This window comes from Geotrypetes seraphini, chromosome 13 (genome assembly GCF_902459505.1).
Source record: "Geotrypetes seraphini chromosome 13, aGeoSer1.1, whole genome shotgun sequence".
NCBI classification, from domain to species: Eukaryota; Metazoa; Chordata; class Amphibia; order Gymnophiona; family Dermophiidae; genus Geotrypetes; species Geotrypetes seraphini.
This window is the reverse complement of record NC_047096.1, coordinates 8,508,240-8,534,909: the sequence shown is the minus strand read 5'-3', so window position 1 is coordinate 8,534,909 and position 26,670 is coordinate 8,508,240. Positions and strand designations below refer to the sequence as shown.

The window sequence follows — 26,670 nt, the reverse complement described above, 5'->3', positions numbered from 1 at the left end:
GAAACATTCAAGGTACTGAAGGGAATAGACTTAGTAGATAAGGACAGGTTGTTCACCCTCTCCAAGGTAGAGAGAACGAGAGGGCACTCTCTAAAATTGAAAGGGGATAGATTCCGTACAAACGTAAAGAAGTTCTTCTTCACCCAGAGAGTGGTAGAAAACTGGAACGCTCTTCCGGAGTCTGTTATAGGGGAAAACACCCTCCAGGGATTCAAGACAAAGTTAGACAAGATCCTGCTGAACCAGAACGTACGCAGGTAGGGCTAGTCTCAGTTAGGGCACTGGTCTTTGACCAGAGGGCCACCACGTGAGCAGACTGCTGGGCACGATGGACCACTGGTCTGACCCAGCAGCAACAATTCTGATGTTCTTATTCTCTTGGTGGCCAATCCAGGTCACTAGTACCTGGCCAAAACCCAAGGAGTAGCAATATTCCATACAGAATCCCAAAGAATAGCAAGATTCCGGAATCCCAAGAAGTAGCAACATTCCATGCTACTGATCAGGGCAAGCAGCGCCATGAGATATCTACTTCATTTGACTCTTTCAACTTTGCCTTCAATAAAATTTTGAGCCCTAACGCCACCACTAGGATCTGAGACAGGTAGAGCCAAACCAATCAAGATCAAGATCAGCTGAATGACAAGAAGGGTGTCCAGAGTGGCTGCACCACTTGCCGAGAAGAAGATAAAATTCCTTATCATGCTACCTTCAACTATTATGATGTGGAGAACTTTGGTTTACCGCCTAGAGAGTACAACCAAGTCTTAATCATATCATAATCAACATGACTGCTTGAGTAGTGTCAACAAAAACATCTCCAAGATTAAAAACAAATAAAATACAAGTCAGGGGACAGTCATTTCCCTACACAATGTTTTGCTGGAAGATGTGTTTTTGTTTATTGATGAATCAAGCCACCATCGTTTAATTACCGAGTGCCCTCGGCAAGAAAGCTGAAGGAAGGAAGTTGCATAAGAACACATGTCGACAACTAATTGTTTCATTCAGGCGTCAACAGAACACCTGTTTGGTGAGAGGAGACGACCAACCTAACTAATCTTTACCATGAACCGCCAAGTTCTCGAGTTGTCAATGCTTTGTTCAGTAAAACAGTGTCAGGCCATGACCCCGGTCTTAAAAGCCCACCCCATTATGTCGCCTATGGTTTCATTTATTAACGGGATTAAATTGAATTACAGTCAACTCCACATACGTGCATGTCGGTTAAGCGCCCGCTTCGGTTATCCGCACCCTACCACCATGGTCCCGGGTTTTTTTTTTTTACATTAAAGTCAATGGACGTAAACTTCGGATATTTGCAATCCACTTATGCGCACTGATGTCATAGGTCCAACCTCTGTTCTTTCACGTTACGTTCACTCCGGTTAGATGCAATCACGTTCTGACTGGGAATGGCTAGGCTTCACCCAGCAGCTTAAGCGCTGGGACAGCTGGGAAAGTGAGCGCTCCGCTTCCACTCAAGCTGTACGGCAGAGCTCCAGCAGCCCACGCGCCATATTTAAACTGAGCCGGCTTAACTACAGCCTCCCCTCACTCCTATTAAGCGCACACTCCGTTTAAGCGCACGTGGCGACCCGGTCCGAGGAGCGTGCACTTAAGCGGAGTTGACTTTAAATTTAAGATCTTGATGTTAGCACACAGAGCATTATTTGAACGACAATCATCATATCTATCTAACTTAGGGCTCCTTTTATCAAGCCACGCTAGCAGTTTTAACGCGCGTTAAAACGCCGGCCGCGCTAGCCGCCAACGCCTCCCTTGAGCAGGGGGTAATTTTTTGGTCAGCGCGGGGGGTTGACGAGTGATGAAACGTCGCACGCGTTAACCCCCGCTCGCGCAGCTTGATAAAAGGAGACCTTCTATGCTCCAAGGCGATTACGGAGATCACTGAACGATAACGGAGTAGCTATACCTCACATATCGAAGGCTCATCTTGCCGCAGCCAGAAATTGTGCGCTCTTTTATTTGGTTCCAATTTTATGGGATAGTTTTACCTGTAGAACTGAGAACGGGAGAATCTTTCCTAAATTTTAATCGACATTTAGGGCTCCTTTCATTAAGCTGCGATAGCTGAATTGCCGCACGCGCTAGACCTTAACGTGGCGTTAGTTCTAGCGGGTAGCGTGGGTTTAGCGTGCGCTAAAAACGCTATCGCAGGTTAGTCAAAGGAGCCCTTAAAGACACATTATTTTCAATTGGCTTTTTTACATTGACAGGACTTGAATTCAGCGCTTCAGTAATTCAATCCGTATTAATTAGTTAAATTGTATTTTTATTAACCTTTTCCTATCGCGTGATCCGGATGACGGGACATTCCAAAAATGTCATCGCCATCATGGATAAACAGTCTGTATGGACTAATAAAGAGCCAGGAACACAAAATATTTGAATTTACAGACTTATGACTTATTTACATTATGTTTACAATAGCCGTAAATGATAACGGTGAATAATACAAAACTTTGCTAAAATAATTACGATTGGAACCAGCGTAACGTAAAATTTATTACAATAGGAAAAGGTTAATTCTTTTTTTTTTTATTTTAGATTGTTATATCAAGTATTATGTATTAGAAATGCATTTTTTCTTTACTATTCAAATGGAGTTCTTTTCATTACTTTGATTGTATCGTATTGTTAACCGCTTTGATCCTTTTTTGGCTAGTTAAGCGTTTATATAAAGAACGTAATATAGCCATTCATCAGAGATATTAAAAGAAGTTTCTGGAGATTTGGGAGCCATTGACAAAATTTTGCAAAGAGCGATTGCTGATTATGCCCTTTGGTCATACATGTCCAGGGTGGGTGGGTTGGAATGTATTTTTCAATTCTCAATTAGAGTGTAGTTCTTAGAAATAATTATGGGGGGGGGGTGATAATCTTTTTGTCATAGATTATAATTGTATTTAAGGGGTCCTTTTATCAAGGCGCGGTAGGGGGGTTTAACGCGTGGAATACCACGCGTTAAACCGCCTGCCGCGCTAGTTGCTAACGCCTCCGCTGACCAGGCGTTAGGTTTCTTGTTTGCTGCGGGGGTTAGCGTGGGATGAAATGTCCGACGCGCTAATCCCGCTAGCGCGGCTTGATAAAAGGACCCCTAAGTGCTTTTATAGAATTATCTGATTGTATTTTATTTTGCACTTTCTTATGGCTTTAAAATGAAGAAATTAAAAAAAAAAAAAAAAGATTTTTCATAAACGTTACACTTAATTTGCAGTGGATCTTTGATTTCCAAGTGCTGGGGAGGAACACCAAGAAATCTTAGTTAACTCCTCCAGCCTCCTGTTAGTGAGAGGAATTACTCTTGACCATAATCCCTACCCCCCGTTCTACCTTTTTTTAAATATACACTGCCCCTAAACAATTTACTGCATTTACACCCTATTCCTCGCAACCTATCCTTCTCGTCTGAATGAGGTTATCGCAAAACAAGCCCCGGAAGATACTCACTCAACGTAGTACGTCCCATACTGGGGGTCTTCTATTTTCTCCCAACCATATGGAAGCTCTGCAAAAAGAAGGGAACGAAAGGAGAAAAATGCACAGGTGTGAATTATATAAGAAGGTTTAACAGTTCTTTGCACATGAAAGCATATTACTCAAAGTCGAAGTATAACATGAAACTCGAGAAAATGCAAGAGGTCTTACTAACCAAGTATTTATAGGGTTAACCCTCTTTGACCCTCTTATACAGACCTATAAACTCAAACTGTATGCCTCCTGAGATTCCAAGTGTGCCGTGGCACGCTGAGCAGGAAGAGAAGCGCCTGCCAGCTGACTTCCCTACATGGTACAGAGCCAGCTCTGTCAAATTCACCGAAGGCATGCATGCTTCCTCCTTCTCTCTAGCATCCTCTGGCTTCCCCCCTGGCCTCCCCTTTAAAGCTAATGACAGAAGCCTGCAGAGGATCACCGGTAGGTAAAATGATTTTTTTTTTAATAAAGTGATTGAAATGTGTCAGTTTTGAGCATTTATATCTGCTGTGTATATGAAAAATGAATGGAAAAAATTGCATTACAATTAGTAAAGGGGATGGGATCTGGGGCAGAGCTTGGGCGGGCCTAGGGTGGTCTGTGGTTGGAGTACTCAGTTGATATTTGTTAGACTTAGGGAGTGCTTTAATTGGAGTGGTTGGGGTACTCAGTTGATATTTGTTAGACTTAGGGGGTGCTTAGCTTGAAGTGGTTGGGGTACTCAGTTGATATTTGTTAGACTTAGGGGGTACTTAACCAGTGCCTCTCCGTCTCGCTGACCTTCTTCCCTGCTTGCACCCCCTACTGGCGGCCTAGGGCCCATCTGGAGGGCCTCTGCACATGCGCGGACGTGATGATGTCACGCGTATGTGCAATGTCATCACGGCGACGTCCGCGTTCTTCTGGGTGCCTCAAGCCGCGGCCACAACCTTTCATGTGCCCCGGCTCGAGAAAGTTGGAGAGACACTGAACTAAAGAATTGATTTCCAGAAACAGCTCCTGGCCTTTAAAATTGCTTGCCTGGGACTAATCGTAGATATTCAGTGGTAGTTAACTAGCCAGTGGTGAAGGGAGGGGGTGAGGGGGGGGGGTCATATGCCCCAGGCACTAACTTGCTTGGGGCACCTGCCATGCTCGTGCACCCCTTCCCTTCCCCCGTACCTTCTCGACTTCGGTGCGAGCAGCCACCAACTTGCGTGTAAATGTTGTTACCCCGAGACATCAAGAATGTCAATATGAGGGTACAAATGCCTCAGCAAGCCTGTGTTGGTTCTAACATAGTAACATAGTAGATGACGGCAGATAAAGACCCAAATGGTCCATCCAGTCTGCCCAACCTGATTCAATTTAAATTTTTTTTTTCTTAGCTATTTCTGGGCAAGAATCCAAAGCTCTACCCGGTACTGTGCTTGGGTTCCAACTGCTGAAATCTCTGTTAAAACCTACTCCAGCCCATCTACACCCTCCCAGCCATTGAAGCCCTCCACCAAACAGCCATATACAGACACAGACCGTGCAAATCTGCCCAGTACTGGCCTAGTTCAATCTTTAATATTATTTTCTAATTCTAAATCTTCTGTGTTCATCCCACGCTTCTTTGAACTCAGTCACCGTTTTCCTCTCCACCACCTCTCTCGGGAGCGCATTTCAGGCATCCACCACCCTCTCCGTAAAGTAGAATTTCCTAACATTGCCCCTGAATCTACCACCCCTCAACCTCAAATTATGTCCTCTGGTTTTACCATTTTCCTTTCTCTGGAAAAGATTTTGTTCTACGTTAATACCCTTTACAAGTCTCCCACCCCCCCCCCTCCCCGCAGCTCTGAGGTAAGCCTGTGCTTGTTCTTTACAAGTCTCAGCCCCCCCCCCCCCCAGCTCTGATGTAGCAGCAATTTTCTGAGTGTGAGATAGCCGGCTTCCAATTATTAACAGCAAAAAGCGAACAGCAAGATTTGACAAATACGGTACATGGATAGCTCACTGAAGACCTGTTCCTTCCTTTTGAAAAATTAAATTCCTTCATTTGGGGTTCATTTGGGGCTTGATGTTGGCGCAATGAGGCTGGGGCTCTGAGCGTCTACAGCTTTGTTTGACAGGGGGACGGGTAGAACATCCCAGTTATTACAACAGTGGCTGGAGTAGGGAAAGCGGCCAAGGCCTAGGGATAAGTGTCAAGCACTTGCGAGGAGAAGACTAGATTTTTTTTTTTGTCCCTGCTCACGTTTCTGCTCCCCAGACTGGCAGGGAGTGAGGATACTCTAGAGCAGGGGTGTCAAAGTCCCTCCTGGAGGGCCGCAATCCAGTCGGGTTTTCAGGATTTCCCCAATGAATATGCATGAGATCTATTAGCATACAATGAAAGCAGTGCAAGCAAATAGATCTCATGCATATTCATTGGGGAAATCCTGAAAACCTGACTGGATTGCGGCCCTCCAGGAGGGACTTTGACACCCCTGCCCTAGAGGCACAAAGATAACATTCACAGCCCCTGAGAGGAAGGGAATGGTGATATCTAGAGCTTGGAGTACATCTGCAGGTATACTGGTATTGCAAGATAAACTGCTCTTAACTATACCCTTCTCCTCCACTGCCAGTTCCAGACTTTGCTCCTTTCATCTAGCTACCACCTATGTTCCGAGTTTGTCCACCAAGCCCCTTCCCTTGTTTAAAAGAAGACTGAAAACCCACCTTTTTGATATAGCCTTCAATCCTTAACCCTACTCCCCACTGCCCACCAACCCAGTCAGCAGATTAACCCTTCCCCATAATTATATCCATAACATCCTGTTTAGATTGTAAGCTCTTTTGAGCAGGTACTGTTTTCATCTTCTTTGTGATTCTGTTCAGTGCTACATGAGTCTGGTAGCGTTATAGAAATAATTCATAGTAGTAATGTGAAGAGTTTCAGGCTTTAGGAAGCAGAGCTGAGGTTGTGATGTCATGATGCCTCATTCCACCAATAAGAGTCAATCTATCAGTGATGTCACAATGGCTTGATTGTCCTGTACTCCCCTCTGCCCTCCAACTCAGCCAGCAGATTAACCATTCCCCTTAACTGTATCCATGACATCCCTTTGTCTTTGGGAAGCAGAGCTGAGGTTGTGATGTCATAATGCCTCATTCCACCAATAAGAGCCAACCTCATCAGTGATGTCACACTGGCTTGATTGTCCTGGACTCCCCTCTGCCCTCCAACTCAGCCAGCAGATTAACCATTCCCCTTAACTGTATCCATGACATCCTTTTGACTTTGGGAAGCAGAGCTGAGGTTGTGATGTCATAATGCCTCATTCCACCAATAAGAGCCAACCTCATCAGTGATGTCACAATGGCTTGATTGTCCTGGACTCCCCTCTGCCCTCCAACTCAGCCAGCAGATTAACCATTCCCCTTAACTGTATCCATGACATCCTTTTGTCTTTGGGAAGCAGAGCTGAGGTTGTGATGTCATAATGCCTCATTCCACCAATAAGAGCCAACCTCATCAGTGATGTCACAATGGCTTGATTGTCCTGTACTCCCCTCTGCCCTCCAACTCAGCCAGCAGATTAACCATTCCCCTTAAATGTATCCATGACATCCTGTAAAGATTGTAAGCTCTTTTGAGCAGGGACTGTCTTCTTTGCTACTCTGTGCAGCGCTGCCTATGTCTGGTAGTGCTATAGAAATAATTAATTGGAGCCAGGCCTGGATTTATATATGAGTAATTGGAATGGGGCTGAAGAAAGCAGAAATGCTGAAGAGAGAAGGACGTAAATGTTTATGTGGTTGCTGCCCAGAACAGACGGTCTTGCTCACCAGCTTCTGCTCTGCCTGCACCTGCTCCAAGCCATGTGACCACACTCCCACTATAAAAACAAATACCAGCTAATTATCTCATCTGCTAAGAATGGCAGGGCATGCCCGAATCTGCTATGCTAAGGTACCACACAGAATGACGCGAGTAAAGCAATCAATGACAATTCCGCCTCGTCTCTCCCGCTTAAACAACCAGGTGGCAAGGCCAGGAGACGCTTCGTCCACTGCTGCGAGTCCCCACATCTGGGAATTCCTCCCATCCTCTGCTCTTGCGGTAAGAAATAAGATTGCCAGGAAGTTGGATAAATACCCCGGTTTTGGTGTAAAGTTTAAGATCCGCCAGTGGAAAACCTGCGGAGCTATACCATACCACAAGCATGCACAATGTTGGCAACTTTATTTCCTTGGCCACTGAAGCAGCTAAACAAAAGAAACTTGGCAATCTTATACAACTTTATACAACAGGAATGGATTATCTTTTGAGCGTGTTAAGGTTTTTTAGGTGGTTTTTTTTTTTTAAATGTTTATGCTCACATTGCTCAAAACTTCATGTTTTAACACTTCATGCTTGGCAAATATGTAATGTCTACAATAAAAGTGAAAAGTTGATCCGAGACCTGCTAAGTAGAGAATGGCACGGGGACAAATTTGTCCCCGTGAGTTCAGTCCCGGTCCCTGCTCCATTCCTGCAAGCACTGCCTCAACCGAACAAGCCTCGAACACTTATGATTTTAAAGTGAATGAGGCTTGTGCAGATGACGATGGAGCTTGCAGGAATGGGGCAGGGGTGGATATGGGACGGGTAAATAGCGTTCCTGCGGGGACGGGGAAAAATTTGGCTTTCCTTGGCCTAAATCAGGGGTAGACAATTCCGGTCCTCGAGAGCCGGAGCCAGGTCAGGTTTTCAGGATATCCACAATGAAAATGTATGAGATGGATAAGCATGCACTTGCCTCCTTGAGATGCAAATCTATCTCATAAGAACATAAGAAGCGCCATCTCCGGATCAGACCTTCGGTCTATCAAGTCCGGCGGATCCGCACATGCGGAGGCCCAGCCAGGTGTACACCTGGCGTAATTTTAGTCATCATATCCCTCTATGCCTCTCGTAAGGAGATGTGCGTCTAGTTTGCTTTTAAATCCTAGAACGGTCGATTCCGCAATAACCTCCTCTGGGAGAGCGTTCTAAGTGTCCACCACTCGTTGTGTGAAGCAGAACTTCCTGATATTTGTCCTGGACTTGTCCCCCCTTAGCTTCATTCCGTGTCCTCTAGTTCGTGTCAAATTGTACATGCATATTTATTGTGGATATCCTGAAAACCTGACCTGGCTCCGAATCTCGAGGACCGGAATTGCCTACTCCTGGACTAAATGAATTCGCTTAAGATAGGTGCCTACTGGAATCTAACTTGATCCACATCCAAATTCCATCCTGAATCGGCCCCCTAGTCACGCCTACTTGCCCGTAGACGCCTCGGAGTGGATGCTTACATCGAAGTAGGAGGAACCTACTGGCAAACTAATTTTTAAAATCATTTTTTTAATTGTTTTATAATGGCACTTTCATTTATCAGCGCTGATTAAGCCAATTAAAAAGAATAATCTTAGGCACCTGGATCATCTAGATGTGCCGATTTAGACATCTCTCCTGCTGAAGTTGGGGGGGGGGGTTCCAAGTGTTCAAGGCAGGAGGAAGTGGGCATCCCGTTGACGGGACTAAATCGCGCGAGACAACGGCGCGCCGACAACTGAGCGCAAGGTTGACGGCGCACCGAAGAAAAGCACTATTTTAAAGGGCTCCGACGAGGGGTGTGGGGGGGAAACCCCCCACTTTACTTAACAGACATTGGACTGGCGTTGGGGGGGGTTTGGGGGGTTGTAACCCCCCACATTATACTTAAAACTGAACTTTTTCCCTAAAAAACAGGCAAAACGTTCGGTTTCAAGTATAATGAGGGGGGTTACAACCCCCCAACCCCCAACGCCAGCGCGATGTCTGTTAAGTAAAATAGGGGGGTTCCCCACCAACACCCCCCGTCGGAATCCTTTAAAATAGTGCTTTTCTTCGGCGCGCCGTCAACCTTGCGCTCAGTTGTCGGCGCGCCGTTGTCTCGTGCGATTTTGTCTTTGAACCGGGCATCCCTCCTGTCGATTTTTTTTTTTTTTTTTAACTTCGGGGAGGGGAAGGGGGCCATCGCCAGGGGGGGTGTCCCTGGCACTACTTTTGTTCTTTTTTTTTTCCCCCCCCCAATAACAATTTATTATTTCTATAGTGCTACCAGACGCGCAAAGCACCGCACATTGTACACGCAAGACACGGTCCCTTCTCAGAAGAGCTTTCAATCTAATTATAATAATAATAATAATTTTATTCTTATATACCGCCATACCCAGCGAGTTCTAGGCGGTTCACATCAATTAGATTGGGATCCGCATTGACATGCAGATTTACAACAGTTTATCAGATTTACAACAATTTTAGCCGAACTTGGCAGATGAAGAAGGAAGAGGGTAGAAGAAAGGGAAGAGAGAAGCGATTGTGAAGGAGGAGATGAGCCGAGCGAAGGGCCAGGCGATCGCCGGAGGGGGGGGGACGGTTAAGTGTCTTGTTTGCTGAATAGGTAAGTTTTGAGCAATTTTCTGAAGCCGAGGTAAGTGGGGACCTCGAGTATCATTATGACAGACAAAAGGGGAGTCAGAACATAGAGCTTATGAAAGGAATTAGAGAAGGGCTAGAGAGGGCCAAAGAGATGGTAATAATAATAATAATAATAGTTTATTTTTATATACCGCCATACCCATGCGAGTTCAAGGCGGTTAGAACTATTAGGTAGATTACATATGTTAGTAGGGTTAGGATTAGAGAATGACACGTGACTTGTTTCCTGCGGATAGCAACGGGTAACCTGCAGGAATGGGGGGGGGGGGGAAAAACACCCCCAAAACGACTGGTTGCCGCGGGTATGGGGACAAGGCTATTCACTGCCCTGTAGAGCAGTGAACTATTAGGGAGATTACATATGTTAGTAGGGTTAGGATTAGAGAATGACACGTGACTTGTTTCCCGCGGATAGCAATGGGTAACCTGCAGGAATGGGGGGGGGGGGGGGGAAAACACCCCCAAAATGACTGGTTGCCGCGGGTATGGGGACAAGGCTATTCACTGCCCTGTAGAGCAGTGAATGGCCTTGTCCCGTCAGTAAATGATCTGCCATGAGTTGCCTCCCTTCCCATCCCTCCTGATCAGCGATCGCGGGTGCAGCAGCAGCCCCCCCCTCGGAAAGGGATGTTACCAGTGGCGTACCTCAAGGTTCGGTTCTTGGGCCTGTTCTTTTTAACATTTTTATAAGCGATATTGCCGAAGGGCTGTCGGGTACAATTTGCCTCTTTGGATGCCACCAAAATCTGCAATAAGAGTAGACACGGCGGACGGTGTGAATAACATGAAGAAAGACCTGGCGAAGCTTGAAGAACGGTCTGAATTTTGGCAGCTAAAATTTAATGCTAAGAAATGCAAAGGTCACACATTTAGGATGCAAAATCTCAAAGGGACGGTACATTTTAGGGGGGGATGAAAAACTTATGTGCACGACAGAAGAGCGGGACTTGGGTGCAATTGTATGCGATGACCTCAAGGTGGCCAAACAGTTTGAAAAGGCGATGGCAAAAACTAGGCGCATAGGGAGAGGTATGGCCAGTAGGAAAAAGAGAGGTATTGATGTCCCTGTATAAGACTCTGGTGAGACCTTATTTAGAATTCTGGAAGACCTCATTTACAATTCTAGAAACCGCACCTTCAAAAAGATATAAAAAGGATGGAAGTGGTCCAGAATGGGCCAGAGGAAGGCTACTAAAATGGTGCATGGGGGTGATTATTAGCGAAGACATGAAGACTGCCAATCAAGTAGAGAAAGCTTCATCCAGGGCTAGACAAATCATGGGCTGTATCCGTAGAAGTTTCGTCAGCCGTAAGCCCGAGGTCATAATGCCGTTGTACAGATCCATGGTGGGACCCTATCTGGAATACTGTGTACAATTCTGGAGGCCGCATTACCAAAAAGATGTGCAGAGAGTTGAGTCGGTTCAGCAAATGGCCCACAGGATGGTCTCAGGACTCAAGGATCTCCCGTATGAGGAACGACTGGGTAAGCTGCAGCTGTACTCACTCGAGGAACGCAGAGAGAGGGGAGACATGATCGAGACGTTCAAATATGTCACGGGCCGTATCGAGGTGGAAGAGGATCTCTTTTTCCTTAAAGGACCCACGGCAACAAGAGGGCATCCGTTGAAAATCAGGGGTGGGACATTTCATGGCGACACCAGAACATATTTCTTCACCGAAAGGGTGGTTGACTGCTGGAATAATCTTCCACAACAGGTAATTGAGGCCAGCAGCGTGCCAGATTTTAAGAAAAGATGGGATTGGCATGTGGGATCTCTTCATGGAGGTAGTTAGGGGGTGGGCCATTAGTGTGGGCAGACTAGATGGGCCGTGGCCCTTTTCTGCCGTCATTTTCTATGTTTCTATAAGGTGTGATGCATAGGGACAGACTTAAAGATCTCAATCTGTATGCTTTGGAGGAAAGGCGGGAGAGGGGAGATATGATAGAGACGTTTAAATACCTACGTAATGTAAATGCGCATGAGTCGAGTCTCTTTCATTTGAAAGGAAACTCTGCAATGAGAGGGCATAGGATGGAGTTGAGGTGATAGGCTCCGGAGTAATCTAAGGAAATACTTTTTTACAGAAAGGGTGGTAGATGCATGGAACAGTGTCCCGGAAGAGGTGGTGGAGACAGAGACTATGTCTGAATTCAAGAGGGCCTGGGATAGGCACGTGGGATCTCTTAGAGAGAGGAAGAGATAATGGTTACTGCGGATGGGCAGACTGGATGGGCCATTTGGCCTTTATCCGCCATCATGTTTCTCAACAGAACACACATTGAAATGCTAACTCACACAGCATGTCGAGCCTGGCACATTTCTCTTCCATCAGAGGCTATCTGAAGAGTCAATCTGTTTTGGGCTTGCAGGAAAAATGAACAAGGGGCGAAGAATTTCCTGCCCACCGAGCGCTGCTACCACTATAACAGTTTACAAAGGACCTCTGTCACGTAGAGAAGCAGTGAAACATCACAAAAAAAATGTTCCACACGCTGTGAGCTAGCAGGGGGAAGAAAACACATTAGCTTTGCTTGGTACACACAAAAAAAATTGTTGCACGATTAAAAGCAAACAAAAATCTGAATTTTTCCTGATTTTAGGGAAAACACTGGCTTTTGTGGCTGAGCTTGAAACTCTCCCCCCTCAGTGGCTAAACGAGGGCAGTAATAACCCTTTGGGGGAGGGGGGCATACCTTAATAATCCCTCTGGCACTCCTTCAGGCCTGGGACAAGCTACCTAACCCTCCCCTTACCTCAGGTACAAACTTACGCTGGCCAAAGTAGAAGTCTTTACTGCGGGCCAGCGAGGTAAGTTACGTAAAAATTTGAAAACTTTTTTTTTATATGACTTGTTGTAATATTTATGCAATGATGATATTTTAATTATTGATTGCTCTTGTATTTTCCCGTAGATTTTAAGAACATAAGAAGTGCCTCCGCTGGGTCAGACCCGAGGTCCATCGCGCCCAGCAGTCCGCTCACGCGGCGGCCCAACAGGTCCAGGACCTGTGCAGTAATCCTCTATCTAAACCCCTCTATCCCCTTTTCCAGCAGGAAATTGTCCAATCCTTTCTTGAACCCCAGTACCGTTCTCTGCCCTATTACGCTCTCTGGAAGCGCATTGGCTAAGGCTCTTAACATTTGCATCTCCTCTTCCTATAGGCTAAGGCTCTTTGCACCTGCATTGTGATGTCACAGAACTTTAGTAACATAGAAACATGATGGCAGATAAAGGCCAAATGACCCATCCAGAACATCCACTATCTCCTCCACTCCCTATTGGCTAAGGCTCTTATTTGCATCTCCTCTTCCTATAGGCTAAGGCTCTTTACACCTGCATTGTGAGGTCATAGAACTTTCTGATTATAGAAACATAGAAACATGATGGCAGATAAAGGCCAAATGGCCCATCCAGAGCATCCACTATCTCCTCCTCTCCCATAAGAACATAAGCAATGCTTGGTCAGACCTGAGGTCCATCGTGCCCAGCAGTCCGCTCACGCAGCGGCCCAACAGGTCCAGGACCTGTGCAGTAATCCTCTATCTGTACCCCTCTATCCCCTTTTCCAGCAGGGAATTGTCCAATCCTTTCTTGAACCCCAGTACCGTACTCTGCCCTATTACGTCCTCTGGAAGCGCATTCCAGGTGTCCACCACACGTTGGGTAAAAAATAACTTCCTAGCATTCGTTTTGAATCTGTCCCCTTTCAACTTTTCCGAATGCCCTCTCGTTCTTGTATTTTTCGAAAGTTAGAAAAATCTGCCCCTCTCCGCTTTCTCCATGCCCTTTATGGTCTTGTAGGTCTTTATCATATCCCCTCTAAGTCTCCTCTTTTCCAGGGAAAAAAGCCCGAGTTTCTCCAATCTCTCAGCGTATGAAAGGTTTTCCATTCCTTTTATCAGATGCGTCGCTCTCCTTTGCACCCTCTCGAGTATATTTTAGTATAAATCACCTTGAACCATTTTTGGTATAACGTGATTAATAAGCTGTGGATTAGATTAGATTAGACGCTCATCGGGACATTTACCTCACCGGCCTGCAGTAGAAATCTCTGCCATGGCTTTGTAAAAGAAGCTTATAGATTGTGAGCACCAAGACATTCGTATCACAAACAAATCTTTTCCCAGCAGTAAAACCTCAAAAGTCAAAGCACCTTTTTGATATAGTCTTCAATCCTTAACCCTACTCTCCACTGCCCACCAACCCAGCCAGCAGATTAACCGTTCCCCTTAACTGTATCCTGTTTAGATTGTAAGCTCTTTCAAGCAGGGACTGCCTTCTTTGTGACTCTGTACAGCACTGCGTATGTCTGGTATCACTTAGAAATAATTCATAGTAGTAGTGTGAGAGTTTCAGTCTTTGTGAAGCAGAGCTGAGCTTGTGATGTCATAATGCCTCATTCCACCAATAAGAGCCAACCTATCAGTGATGTCACAATGGCTTGATTGTAACAGATTAACCGTTCCCCTTAACTGTATCCATGACATCCTGTTTGTCTGTTTAGATTGTAAGCTCTTTCGAGCAGGGACTGCCTTTTTTGTGACTCTGTACAGCACTGCGTATGTCTGGTATCACTTAGAAATAATTCATAGTAGTAGTGTGAGAGTTTCAGTCTTTGTGAAGCAGAGCTGAGCTTGTGATGTCATAATGCCTCATTCCACCAATAAGAGCCAACCTATCAGTGATGTCACAATGGTTTGATTGTCCTGTTCTCCCCTCTGCCCTCCAACCCAGCCAGCAGATTAACCCTTCCCCTTAAATGTACCCATGACATCCTGTTTGTCTGTCTTGGCTGTTTAGATTGTAAGCTCTTTCAAGCAGGGACTGCCTTCTTTGTGACTCTCTACAGCGCTGCGTGCATCTGGTAGCGCTCTAGAAATAATTCATAGTAGTAGTGTGAAGAGTTTGTCTTTGGGAAGCAGAAATGAGATTGTGATGTCATAATGCCTCATTCCACCAATGCCTAAGCTCCGTCCTCATCTGCACAAGCCTCAAACACTTTCAAATCCTAAGTAGCAACATTCTAGAGCTCAGATTGTGATGTCATAATGCCTCATTCCACCAATGCCTAAGCTCCGCTGCATCTGCACAAGCCTGAAACACTTTAAAATCATTGTGCAGTTAAGGCAGAGCTTACAGGAATGGGAGTTACGACAGAGACAGTGACAAAACTCATGGGGACGGGGAAATTGAGTTCCTGTGGGGATGGGGAGAATTTTATCCCCGTGTCATTCTCTTCCTGAAACCTCAGGATGCCGAGACAGCAGTTCCAAACAGTAAGCCACTCCTCTCTTATGAGCTTCAAGTATTTAGGGAACGGGGTAGGGACTAGGGAGGTAGAAAAGCAGGAGGAGAAGAAGTCAAAGTGGCACCATCAGGAAACATTCTGAAGAGGGCGCCACTGCTCTGAGGACAAGTGAGCAGCCCTGCTAGCCCGTGGAGACGTGGGTGGATGCTGGCTTGAGAGACATCAGCTAGAGTAACGGTTCTCAGCCCAGTCTTCAGGGCAGATTCAGCCAATCGGGTTTGTATACAAAGGAGGCAGTGCATGCAAATTCATCTCATGCATATTCATTGGGGGTACCCTGAAAACCTGACTAACTGAGCTGAGCTCTCCACTATCTGCCCTCTTCCCACCACTCCCAACAGCAATTTTTCACATCGAGAAAAGCAAAAAATTAGGAATCGAGAAATCAAGGCTGGGTCTTACAGCGGTCCTCACCTCCGTCATCACAGTCTTCGGGGGCTTTGGCCTTCTTGCAGAGCCGGGGATCAAGCCAGGTGGTGGTCTTGGTGTTGTGGCTATTGGAAGAAAGGCATTAAAAGGATGTTAACCCCACACCCAGTAATCAATGTGGCTCAGAAGTCTTGGGAGCAGAATCTAACAACCCCCCCCCCCTCCGAATCATAACCTCGCCAGTCACCGCTGTGAGCGCCAGTGAAATTGCTCAAGTTCTAGGAAGTATAGAAAGTGTCCTGTCCCAGTGCCTTAATGAGCAGAAATCTGAACTCACGTTGGGCCGTTCCCAAAAGCAGAATTCCCAGGCCAGAGTCGGTTTAATTAGGGATGAAAATGACAGACCTAAAGGGGTCACTGGACTGCACCACCCTCTGCGTTCCTGCTTTAAGCGCTTCACCCCCTCCCAAGGACTTCGCTCAAACACAGGCCACTACACCTTGGATTTTAGGTGGCATGTGTAGTTTTCATTGTAGTAAGACATGTTTTGGGGTTTGTTTTTTTAAAATCAGTCCTTAAAACAAAACAAGACGTGCTTTGTGCAATGGAATATTGTTACACAGCCAGAAAAACCTCACGCAACAGAACCCTGCTTAGGAATTATGTTGGTAGAAGCTTTATTCTAATCTAACATATCACATTATATACTAATGTCATCTCCGATTTGTGAGTCGCTCTGTGCCTGAGTAGGCTCAAGGCGATGTACGAATCAAGTGATGGGCAAAAGGTAGGCGAAATGGGTGAAAGGAGATATAGCAGGGGAGGAGGGAGGGGTGAAGTCCTCCACAGGGAAGTATTAAGGAGATATCTGAAGTACAATTTGCATTGGACGGGAAGAAATCTGTGGACTTGGGAGATTGAAATGTACAATGTCAGCATCTATGAGACAACCACGGTGATTTTTATTGCATAGGATTTTCTGGACCCCAGTTCGGTTAAATAAATTAGATAATTCTAAATCTAATAGATGTTGTCATTGTCATATTGATATAGGGACTTTGGACCATCTGATATATTTTGGTCCATTGACACCTGGAATGCGCTTCCAGAGGACGTAATAGGGCAGAGTACGGTACTGGGGTTCAAGAAAGGATTGGACAAATTCCTGCTGGAAAAGGGGATAGAGGGGTATAGATAGAGGATTACTGCACAGGTCCTGGACCTGTTGGGCCGCCGCGTGAGCGGACTGCTGGACGCGATGGACCTCAGGTCTGACCCAGCGGAGGCATTGCTTATGTTCTTAGTTTCTGGAAGTCAATTTGGGGACAAATTAATCTTATTCTTGAAGCATCTATCCCCTTGACATACGAGGCGATAATATGTGGAACGATTCTTCATGTTAAACCCACTTTAGATAAAAATAAAAGTCGCCTTTTCATGATTTTGACAGGAATAAGGGTTCAAATGATTATATATAATTGGAAAAATCACGATAGGATTAATTTCAATTTTTGGTGGGCAACTGTGTGTACAACATATAAATATGGAAAGATTATGGCAGAATGTTTAGGTATTAGCAAGTCCTATAATGAGGTATGGGGGTCCATTAAGTAATTTTATTACGTTATAATTAAATTATGATTCTCTTTTGTTTTCGTTAGATTCTTTTACACATCCAGGGAGGGTGGGAGGGTAGAATATTTATTTGGAAGAGTAAAATTATTATTATTTTTTTTTTATTATATTGATAGCATAAGATATAATATTATTGTTTATAACTAGGATAAGAAGGGGAGGAAAAATTGTTTAATGTAATAATTGTGATGTTAACAATGTATTTTCATATAGTTTTTCTGATTCTTCAATTGTATACATTATAAAAGTTTGAAATGTCAATAAAGATTTACAAAAAAAAAAAAAAAGAACAAGCTACGGATTCTCAAAGGACTATATTGCATTGAAGAGGAGAGTCTTTATGGTTTCTTTCAAAATTTGAGATAATAGGGATCCGTTTCGATGGTTGTCGGGATGCCTAGGCGCTGTTAGGTGTGATTCTATAAAGGGTTTTTTTTGCTTTATTCCGGAAAGTTCTGAAAACTTTTTTGTTTGCTAAACATTTTAGAAATTAACTATTTCAGTCTATTTTTCCTTGTCAAGTTTATATATTATGTATTACACTAGTATCTAATAGCCCGTTACATTAACGGATGCTAGAATATATGTGTGTGTCTGTCTGTCTGTCTATATTTTTTTCTCTCTCTCCTTAGCCGCTTTCTGTATTTATGTCTGTTTTTTGTGTTTTTTTTCCTTGGCTGTCAACTTCCACCCCTTGCCTGCTCCCCCTGTCCATTCTCCCTTCCTTTTACCTCCCCTGTGTCCTTCACCACCCCATCACTGCTCACCTTATCCAGCAGAAGCCCTTCTCCCTTTGTTTTACCTCCCCCTGTCCATCATCATCTCCTTCCTGTTCCCCCTGTTCCCCCTGTCTTCATTTTTCTGCCCCCCTCCCTGTTCATCAGCACCTGTTCCCCTGTCCATCAACCCCTTTTCTGCCTCTCCATTTCCGTGTGTTGCAGCATTTCCCTCCCACCCCACTTCCTTGTGCAGTATTTTCCTCCCCTCCATACCTTCCTGCTGAACTCCATGGCCTACTTATGTTAACGGCCTGCAGCCGCCGCGGCCGACATCCGACTCGGGCCGCCACGGTCGACATCCGCCTGGGGGGGGAGGAAAAGAGAGTGAGCTTCGGGCGGCCAGCAGCCGCCGCGGTCGAAATCCGCCAGGGGGGGGGAGGAAGAGAGAGAGAGAGAGAGAGAGCTTCGGGCGGCCAGCAGCCGCCGCGGCCGACATCCGCCTCGGGCCGCCGCGGCCGACATCCGCCTGGGGGGGGGGGAGGAAGAGAGAGAGAGAGCTTCGGGCGGCCAGCAGCCGTCGCGGCCGACATCAACTTGTCTTGCCTTGTGAGGCCAGACCGTAAGCCGCGCTTGCGCACTTCCTATGGGTCGCTTCAGCTCACGGAAAACGGACGCACGCATAGGAAGTGCGCATGCGCGGCTTACCGTTTTATTATATTAGATTATTGTGAACCGAGTCGAGCTCCTCTTGGTTGATGACTCGGTCTATAAAACTAAGTTTTAGTTTAGTTTAGGTTGATTGACAACTGTGCGGACCAGCACCTGCAAGTTAGACACGGTTAGGCCCTGTGAGTATTCATTTCCTTCTCTAACCTAAACAGCTACAAAATGGGGGGATCATTGCTAGGGGTGAGCAACCTTGAAAGAGACCTGGGGGTGATGGTGGACACAACATTGAAAGCATCGGCACAGTGTGCGACAGCCTCAAAGAAAGCAAACAGAATGTTGGGTATCATTAAAAAGGGTATCGCGACCAGGACGAAGGAAGTCATCATGCCGCTGTATCGTGCAATGGTGCGTCCACATCTGGAGTACTGTGTCCAGTACTGGTCGCCGTACCTCAAGAAGGACATGGCAGTACTTGAGGGGGTCCAGAGAAGAGCGACCAAAGTGATAAAAGGTATGGAAAACTTTTTATACGCTGACAGGTTGAAAATGCTGGGGCTGTTCTCCCTAGAGAAGAGGAGACTTAGAGGAGACATGATAGAAACCTTCAAAATCCTGAAGGGCATAGAGAAAGTAGACAGGGACAGATTCTTCAGACTGTGGGGAACCACAAGTACTAGGGGTCACTCGGAGAAATTGAAAGGGGACAGGTTTAGAACAAATGCTAGGAAGTGGAGGGTGGTGGACACATGGAACGTACTTCCAGAGGTTGTGATAGGCCAGAGCACAGAACAGGGGTTCAAGGAGGGGCTGGATAGGTTCCTAAAGGATAAGGGGATCGAGGGGTACAAATAGAAGCAGAGGTAGGTTATAGAAATGGTCAGGAACCACTTCACAGGTCATAGACCTGATGGGCCGCCGCGGGAGCGGACTGCTGGTCGCGACGGACCTCTGGTCTGACCCAGTGGAGGCAACTTCTTATGTTCTTATCCCTGGGAACATTTCCCAATACAATTTTTAGTTGTGTTGAAAAAGGATAAACGCTGACGGTTAGAGCATTTTTTTTATCCCTGTAAACGGCTGTTACAGCACTTCATGGTTTATTGTGCCACCTGCAAACGTTAAATCGCTCTTACAAATATCACCGCACGCCTTTTCATCGCAAATGAAATTCAATGAGCGATTTAACAGCAAATATCAGTATGACCAATAAAATCAACAAAAGTGCTGAACCTGAGGGGTTCAGAGTTCAATGAGCATTACCAGTGCACCAGGCCAGAACGTCAGCTTACTCGATGAAGTAGATCATCCCCGCGTCGGTGTAGGCCATCTCCCAGTTCTTGGGTAGAGGCTCCAGGCTGTCATCTCTTGTTAAGTAATTTCGAAAATCCATGGAGCTGTTTGTCTGGTTGTAACTGGGAACGGTCCTCACTCCGTTTGAAGGGCCCGGGTATCTGTCTTTGTGCTCTGCAAGAACGGAAAGGAGAGAGGTTTTGAGGCAAAGTTGAACATCCATCCTTTTGCCTATCGACAAGATTCCTGAGTGGCAAAACTACGCTTCGAAGCTGCCAGACTGCCCCAAATTCTACTACAAATGGCTGCAACTTATTCTGTGCTCCTGCTGCAGACTGAAATGGGCACAGCCCCAAGGGACCTGGTGAACTGCCAGCAGGCCCGGAGCCTTGAGACACGTCGGCTGCCACATTGAGACTAAAAGCCCCCGTTAAATGATGCCAACAGCCCCCTCTATGCGCTTTTTTTAATGCCTTGTTCCAAAGACTCTCTTCTGCTGTGAGTTTTAGACGGAGGAGACCTGCTGGGCTGCGTTGAGCTGTTATCCAAATGAACATCAAACCCATTTGTGAGCTGGGCATCAATCCAGACCCGTTGTTCTGTGTGAAGACAAGAAACCGAAAAATCCGGCAAGAGCATGCTGCCAACCTGTGCTCGCGCTGCCGTTAACGGCCTCACGATCTTCCTCCTCTTCCTCCTCGGGGAGAGAACTGTCCGTCCTGTCCATCTTGCTGACCGACGTGGTCCTTTTCCTCTGGGACTCTGAATCAAAGCCACTGTCAAACAGAACCTGGTCTACAGGGTCCGGCTGGAAAGGGCTGGGCTCCGCTGGTGGCTTCGGAGTGCCATAAAAATTACCTGCAGATAAGTTAAAAATGTTACAAATCATACATTTTAAGCACCAGAATCTACCAGTCATAAGTTTGCTCAAAGCTGCAACCTCGATACCAAATAAAACAGTCCCTCTAAAGTGCACAGGAGACTGCCAATAACTTCCCCCCCCCCATTAGGCATGCTCCAGCCATCATCAAGTTTACAGCTGGCAGCTTCTGTGTACAATTGAAAACTTAGAAAGGCCGGAGCGTGGCTGCTGGGGGGGAAAAGGTGTTTGATCTCCTATGTAAGAGAAAACTCTTTATACAATCACCAATACATAGTAACATAGTAGATGACGGCAGATAAAGACCCGAATGGTCCATCCAGTCTGCCCAACCTGATTCAATTTAAATTTTTTTTTTTTTTTTCTTCTTAGCTATTTCTGGGCGAGAATCCAAAGCTTTACCCGGTACATTTTGCATCTAGTTAATTCACAGAGAGATAGATGGATTACGTCAAGCTATTTTACATTTACACGTTAAACCAAGCTTAAACCCAAGGTGGTATATGGGGGAAGGGGATGGGACTTGATATACCACCTTTCTGCGGTTACACAGCAGAGTACATATTATTATTTTCCCTCTCTTGGAAACCTTCTCTGATCTAACGTTGTAACCCTTCTTCCATAACTCTTTTTGTAATCCGCTTTGAACCGAAAGGTAATGGCGGAATAGAAATCTGTAATGTAATGTAATATAGGCAGTGACATAGTAAGGGCAGGAGGCGCCCCCACCCCCTTTTAAATCTTTGCCAGGGCGAGCGGCTTCTCCAGCATGCTCCTCATGCCAGTGTTGGATTTCCTTCTGAGGTCACTTCCTGGCTTTATGACCCAGAAGTGATCCAGGAGGGAACCAGGCTGGCGTGAGCAACAGGCAGGAGAAGTTGCTCGTGCTAGCAACGATCTGCAGAGGTACGGGGTGGCGGGGGGAGGGATGGCGCAAGCGTGGTGTGGCACCAGGGAGTGTGTGGTGCAGTGGTTGTAGAGCTACTGCCTCAGCAACCTGAGGTTGTGGGTTCAAATCCCACACCGCATCTTGTGACCCTGGGCAAGTCACTTAATCCCCCCATTGCCCCAGGTACATTAGGTAGAGTGTGAGCCTGTCGGGACAGATAGGGAAAAACGCTTGAGTACCTGAATGTAAACCACTTAGGCCATTAAGTGGTATATAAATACTAAAAGAAATAGAAATAAATCATGCATTTCCCCAGTACCCACTGTTCCCTGACTAGTAGGACATTCATTTCTATAAAAATAACAGAGGCAGGTGGCATCTTCTAGATCAGCGGTCTCAAACCCTTGGCAGGGCCACATTTTGGATTTGTAGGTACTTAAGAGGGCCGCAGGAAAAAATAGTTCATGTCTTATTAAAGAAATGACAACTTTGCATGAGGTAAAACTCATTATAGTTTATAAATCTTTCCTTTTAGCTAAGTCTTAATAATAAAATTGTCATTTATAGCTAAAGAGACATAAGATCAAGAAACAATTTTATTTTACTTTGGTGATTATGATAAACATACCGACAGCCTCAAAATAGTACCTGGCGGGCTGCGACTTTGAGACCGCTGCTATAGGCTAAGGCTCTTTACCCCTGCATTGTGATGTCATAGAACTTTATGGTTAGAGCTACAGCCTCAGCTCCCTGAGTTGGGTTCAAATCCTTGTGACCCTGGGGCAAGTCACTTAATCCCCTCATTGCCCCAGGTACACTAGATGAAATAAAGAAGAAATTTGGAACAGTACTCAAGCTGTGATGGTGACCGAAATCGTGTTTCTTCAGGGTGGATTAAGCAAGCACAATCCGCATAGCGGGAGACCTCATAGCTACAACTCCTCAGTCTGCACAAGAAAAAGTCAGTCTCAAACCTAAATAGACCTTTCTCCGAAGCAAAAAAAAAATGGCCCAGGGGCGGGTGAGTGGGATACAAGCATATTTTGTGTCAGGCTCCCGGGAACTGGCTGCTTTTGATCACAAGACATCCTGCATAATTAAACAAATAGGCTCTGGGCAGCAGCAAGAGAAAAGGATGAAGAAAAAAATTAAAAAATACCACACAGATCAATTCTGCTGCAGTCTGCTGCTGTGAAACCGGCAGCATAAGATACAGCCCCACTGCAGCAAATCAACGGTCCATCTAGCCCGGTATCCTGCGTCCAACAGGGACCAAATCGGGTCACAAGAATCCCAAAGAGTAACGAGATTCCATGCTAGGGATCTCAGGAAATGCAGTGGCTTCCTCCATAGACTTTTTCCTCCAGGATCTTGTCCAAACCTTTTTTTTTTTTTTAAAACCCAGATATGCCAGTTGCTGTTACCAAATCCTCTGGCAATGAGTTCCAGTGCTTAACTATTCATCGCGTGAAAAATGATTTCCTCTTTATTTGTTTTAAAAGTATTATCATGTAACTTGAGGGTCTCCTAGCCTTGTAACCTTTTGAAAAAAAAAACCAATCAATTCACATATACGGAGACAGCCCAACCTACTGGAACAATCGACTAATTCAATCCACCTCAACAAGACACAGGAGATCCCACACACTATTCACACACCCGCCAACCAAAAATGTCAAACGAAGAAAACTGTAAGACAACCTACTGGTCACCAGAGCAGGGAAACTGGACAGACAACTCACCAATCTGCTGATTTCGACCACAGACTACAAAATCTTTAAGAAAGAAACAAAAACCCTACTCTTCAAAAAACAAACAAACATAAAACCAATATAACACAACCAGACATGTCCCAAGCGTCACCTGAAACACTATCTACTCCTTAGCAAATTAGAAAATGTTCAGACTTTTCCAGGGCTGTGAGTCGGAGTTGGAGGAAATTTCGGGTACCAGGAGTCGGAGTCAGAAGTACAAAAAACTGAGGAGTCGGAACATTTATCTACCGACTCCATTTTTGAACTTGGCATACCAATCACGAGCGATTCTTTCAGCTATAGCACCCACTATATACACAGCACAAAGGTTGCGAGCAGCTTCTGCGGCCTTAGAACCTTGATTAAAAGCAAAAAGAAGGTGGTGTCGAAAATGCTCATTTCTCTCAACTTGACATTCCATTTTAACGATCTGAAAATTAACCAGTGCTGTGGAGTCGGAGTCGGAGGAAATTTCGGGTACCTGGAGTCGGAGTCGGAGTCGTAACATTTATCTACCGACTCCACAGCCCTGGACTTTTCCTTATGTACTTCTTAACATCATAACAATTCTTATGTAATCCGCCTTGAACCGCAAGGTAATGGCGGAATAGTAATGTAATGTAATATACTCGTTGTACAGCACTCAGGATTCTTTAGGCCTCTACATATTCCCCCCTCCGCCATCTCTTTTCCAAGCTGAAGAATCCTAACCTCTTAAGCTTTTCCTCCTATGACAGGAGTTCTAGCCCCTTAATCATTCTGGCCACCCTTTTTTAATTCTGCCATTTCTTTTTTTTTTTTTTTTTTTTAGATTTGGCGACCAGAATCGCACACAATACTCACGGTGAAGTCGAGGCATTATAATATTGTATGTTTTATTTTTTTATCCTTTTCCTAATAATTCCCAGCATCCCATTTGTTTTTGGCTGCTATGGCACTACAGAATAACCACCATGATCAATTTTGATGTACATCCGATTCCTGTTTGCTTAAATTTGTGGTGGTGGATATAGTTGAAATAGTAGACAAGAAGATTAGGGAAAGGGAAGGGGGGGTCTTGTACACCGCCTTTTTGTGGCTTTGGCATTCAAAGGGGTGGGCACTGGAGAATTAAGCGACTTGCCCAGGGTCATAAGGAGCAACACCGGGATTTGATGTCGCATCTTCTGGATGCAGAGGCAGCGGCTCAACCACACATCTGGGGGGAGGGGGGGGAACGGAGATGAGCGCATGCAGAACAAATTTGATCATCAGACGTCACGGGCCCTCAGCACCACCAACAGGACTTAAATCATCCCAAGTTTGTAAAAATCCGAACTTGCCTTCCTCCTTTTGTTTAATTGCAGCTCTTGCTTAAAAACCCTACAGCCTTTTCTAGCTGTATGACGTCTCATCGCTCTCCTGCTGAGTAACTTAATAACCAGAGCAGCGGCATGCCTAGGTTTTAATGTACTGCTTTCCGATTACGGAGCCATCAAGCGGAAAAGGTTTGCCACACAGCTTGAGCTGCCTTCTCCCCCCCCCCCCCTTCTCACAAGAGCATACATGAAACAGTCTCCTTGGCTTGAAAGCATCCCTACTGTTTTGAAGGAAATCATCATGACTTCATCTTCCCTGGGGTAGGAAGGAACCTATGGAAAACATCTTGAACTCCTGGCCACTCTTTACAATCAGCTGTCCAAGATACAGCCACGTATATTTACTCGGGGAAAGAAGGGCGAATTTCAGGTGGCCAGTTTAAGCAGGCAAACAGCTCTTGAAAACAGCCCCAATTTTATCTCAGAAAAGATATAGCGGAGTTAGACAAGGTCCAAAGAAAGGTAGAGCGACCATAATGTTAAGGAGATGAAGTCCTCTCAGATAAGGAAAGGCTAAAGAGGTTGGGGCTCTTCAGCTTGGAAAAGAGACGGCTGGGGGGGGGGGATACGACAGAGGCCTACAAAATCCTGAATGGCATAGATTAGACAACTCAACGAAGTTACATGGTCATAAGCTCTTCTATTTGTCTTTATGCTTTCTAAAACCAATAAAATTTTCTTGAACTTAAAAAAAAAAAACTAACAGGAGAAAACTTGTTTACAGAAGATGTGGTAAAAGCGGTTGGCATATCTGGGCCAAATTCAATGTTCAAATCCCACACTGCTCCTTGTGACCCTGGGCAAGTCACTTAATCCCCCCCCCATTGCCCCAGGTACATTAGATAAAGAGGTGAGGTGGAAGAAGATATCTTCTTTCTTAAAACACCCACAGCATCAAGAGGGCATCCGCTGAAAATCAGGGGTGGGAAATTTCATGACGACATCAGAAAATATTTCTTCACCGAAAGGGTGGTTGACCGCTGGAATAATCTTCCACTACAGGTAATCGAGGCCAGCAGCGTGCCAGATTTTAAGAAAAGATGGGATTGGCATGTGGGATCTCTTCATGGAGGTAGTTAGGGGATGGGCCATTGGGGTGGGCAGACTAGATGGGCCGTGGCCCTTTTCTGCCGTCATTTTCTATGTTTCTACCTGAATGTAAACCACTTAGACTATAAGTGGTATATAAACGGTTAAAATAAATAAATACATGTCGGTGCCTGCACAGCTCAATATGTCCTTACAGGACCACATAAAAGGTTGGCCTATCTTTGGCTGCTTAGCTATACGAGTGTTGGCGCCTGTATAACTTCTAGGTAGCAGCTCGAGTATCCATTTGTTCTCTCCACCCAAGAACGTTTCCGATAACCCCACCTCAAAAGAATCTCCCCCCTCCTAAGATCATCCAACTTCCCAAATTCTTCTCCCTCCCCCCTCCCAAAATGCTGCTTCTCAAGCCTACCTTAGGGGCCTAGTGGTCTGGGGAAGTAGGCCAAACCGCAGTCTCTCCTACTCACGTCAACGCCAAGCGTCATGGCAGCCATGGCCTCTAGTAAAGTCTTGTGATACTACCTCTAGCAGTCAGACGTCCATATAAGGACAAATGTGGCTGTTCCTAGCAATATCAAAGCTAGATTACTGCTAGAAGAAGGTTTGGATAGGTACCTAAAGGATAAAGGGATTGAGGGGTACAGATAGCAGCAGAGGTAGGTTATAGAAGTAGAGGTAGATTATAAAGGTCAAGAATTCACTTCACAGGTCAAGGACCTGGTGGGCCGCCGCGGGAGCGGGCCGCTGGGCGAGATGGACCTCCGGTCTGACCCAGTGGAGGCAACTTC

At 45.6% G+C, this 26,670-nt stretch overlaps 1 protein-coding gene across 3 annotated transcripts in view; it reads right to left on the bottom strand.

The window, feature by feature from the left end:
- MAGI3 (membrane associated guanylate kinase, WW and PDZ domain containing 3) overlaps positions 1 to 26,670 on the bottom strand; it is a 230,520-nt gene that overhangs the window by 58,966 nt on the left and 144,884 nt on the right. For all 3 annotated transcript variants that reach the window (XM_033918275.1, XM_033918273.1, XM_033918274.1), the window contains exons 4-7: positions 20,600 to 20,809; positions 19,951 to 20,125; positions 15,684 to 15,763; positions 3,475 to 3,532 (exon numbers count right to left, since the gene is read on the bottom strand). In XM_033918275.1, the coding sequence (XP_033774166.1) occupies positions 3,475 to 3,532; positions 15,684 to 15,763; positions 19,951 to 20,125; positions 20,600 to 20,809 (523 nt within the window). The remainder of the gene's footprint in view (positions 1 to 3,474; positions 3,533 to 15,683; positions 15,764 to 19,950; positions 20,126 to 20,599; positions 20,810 to 26,670) is intronic.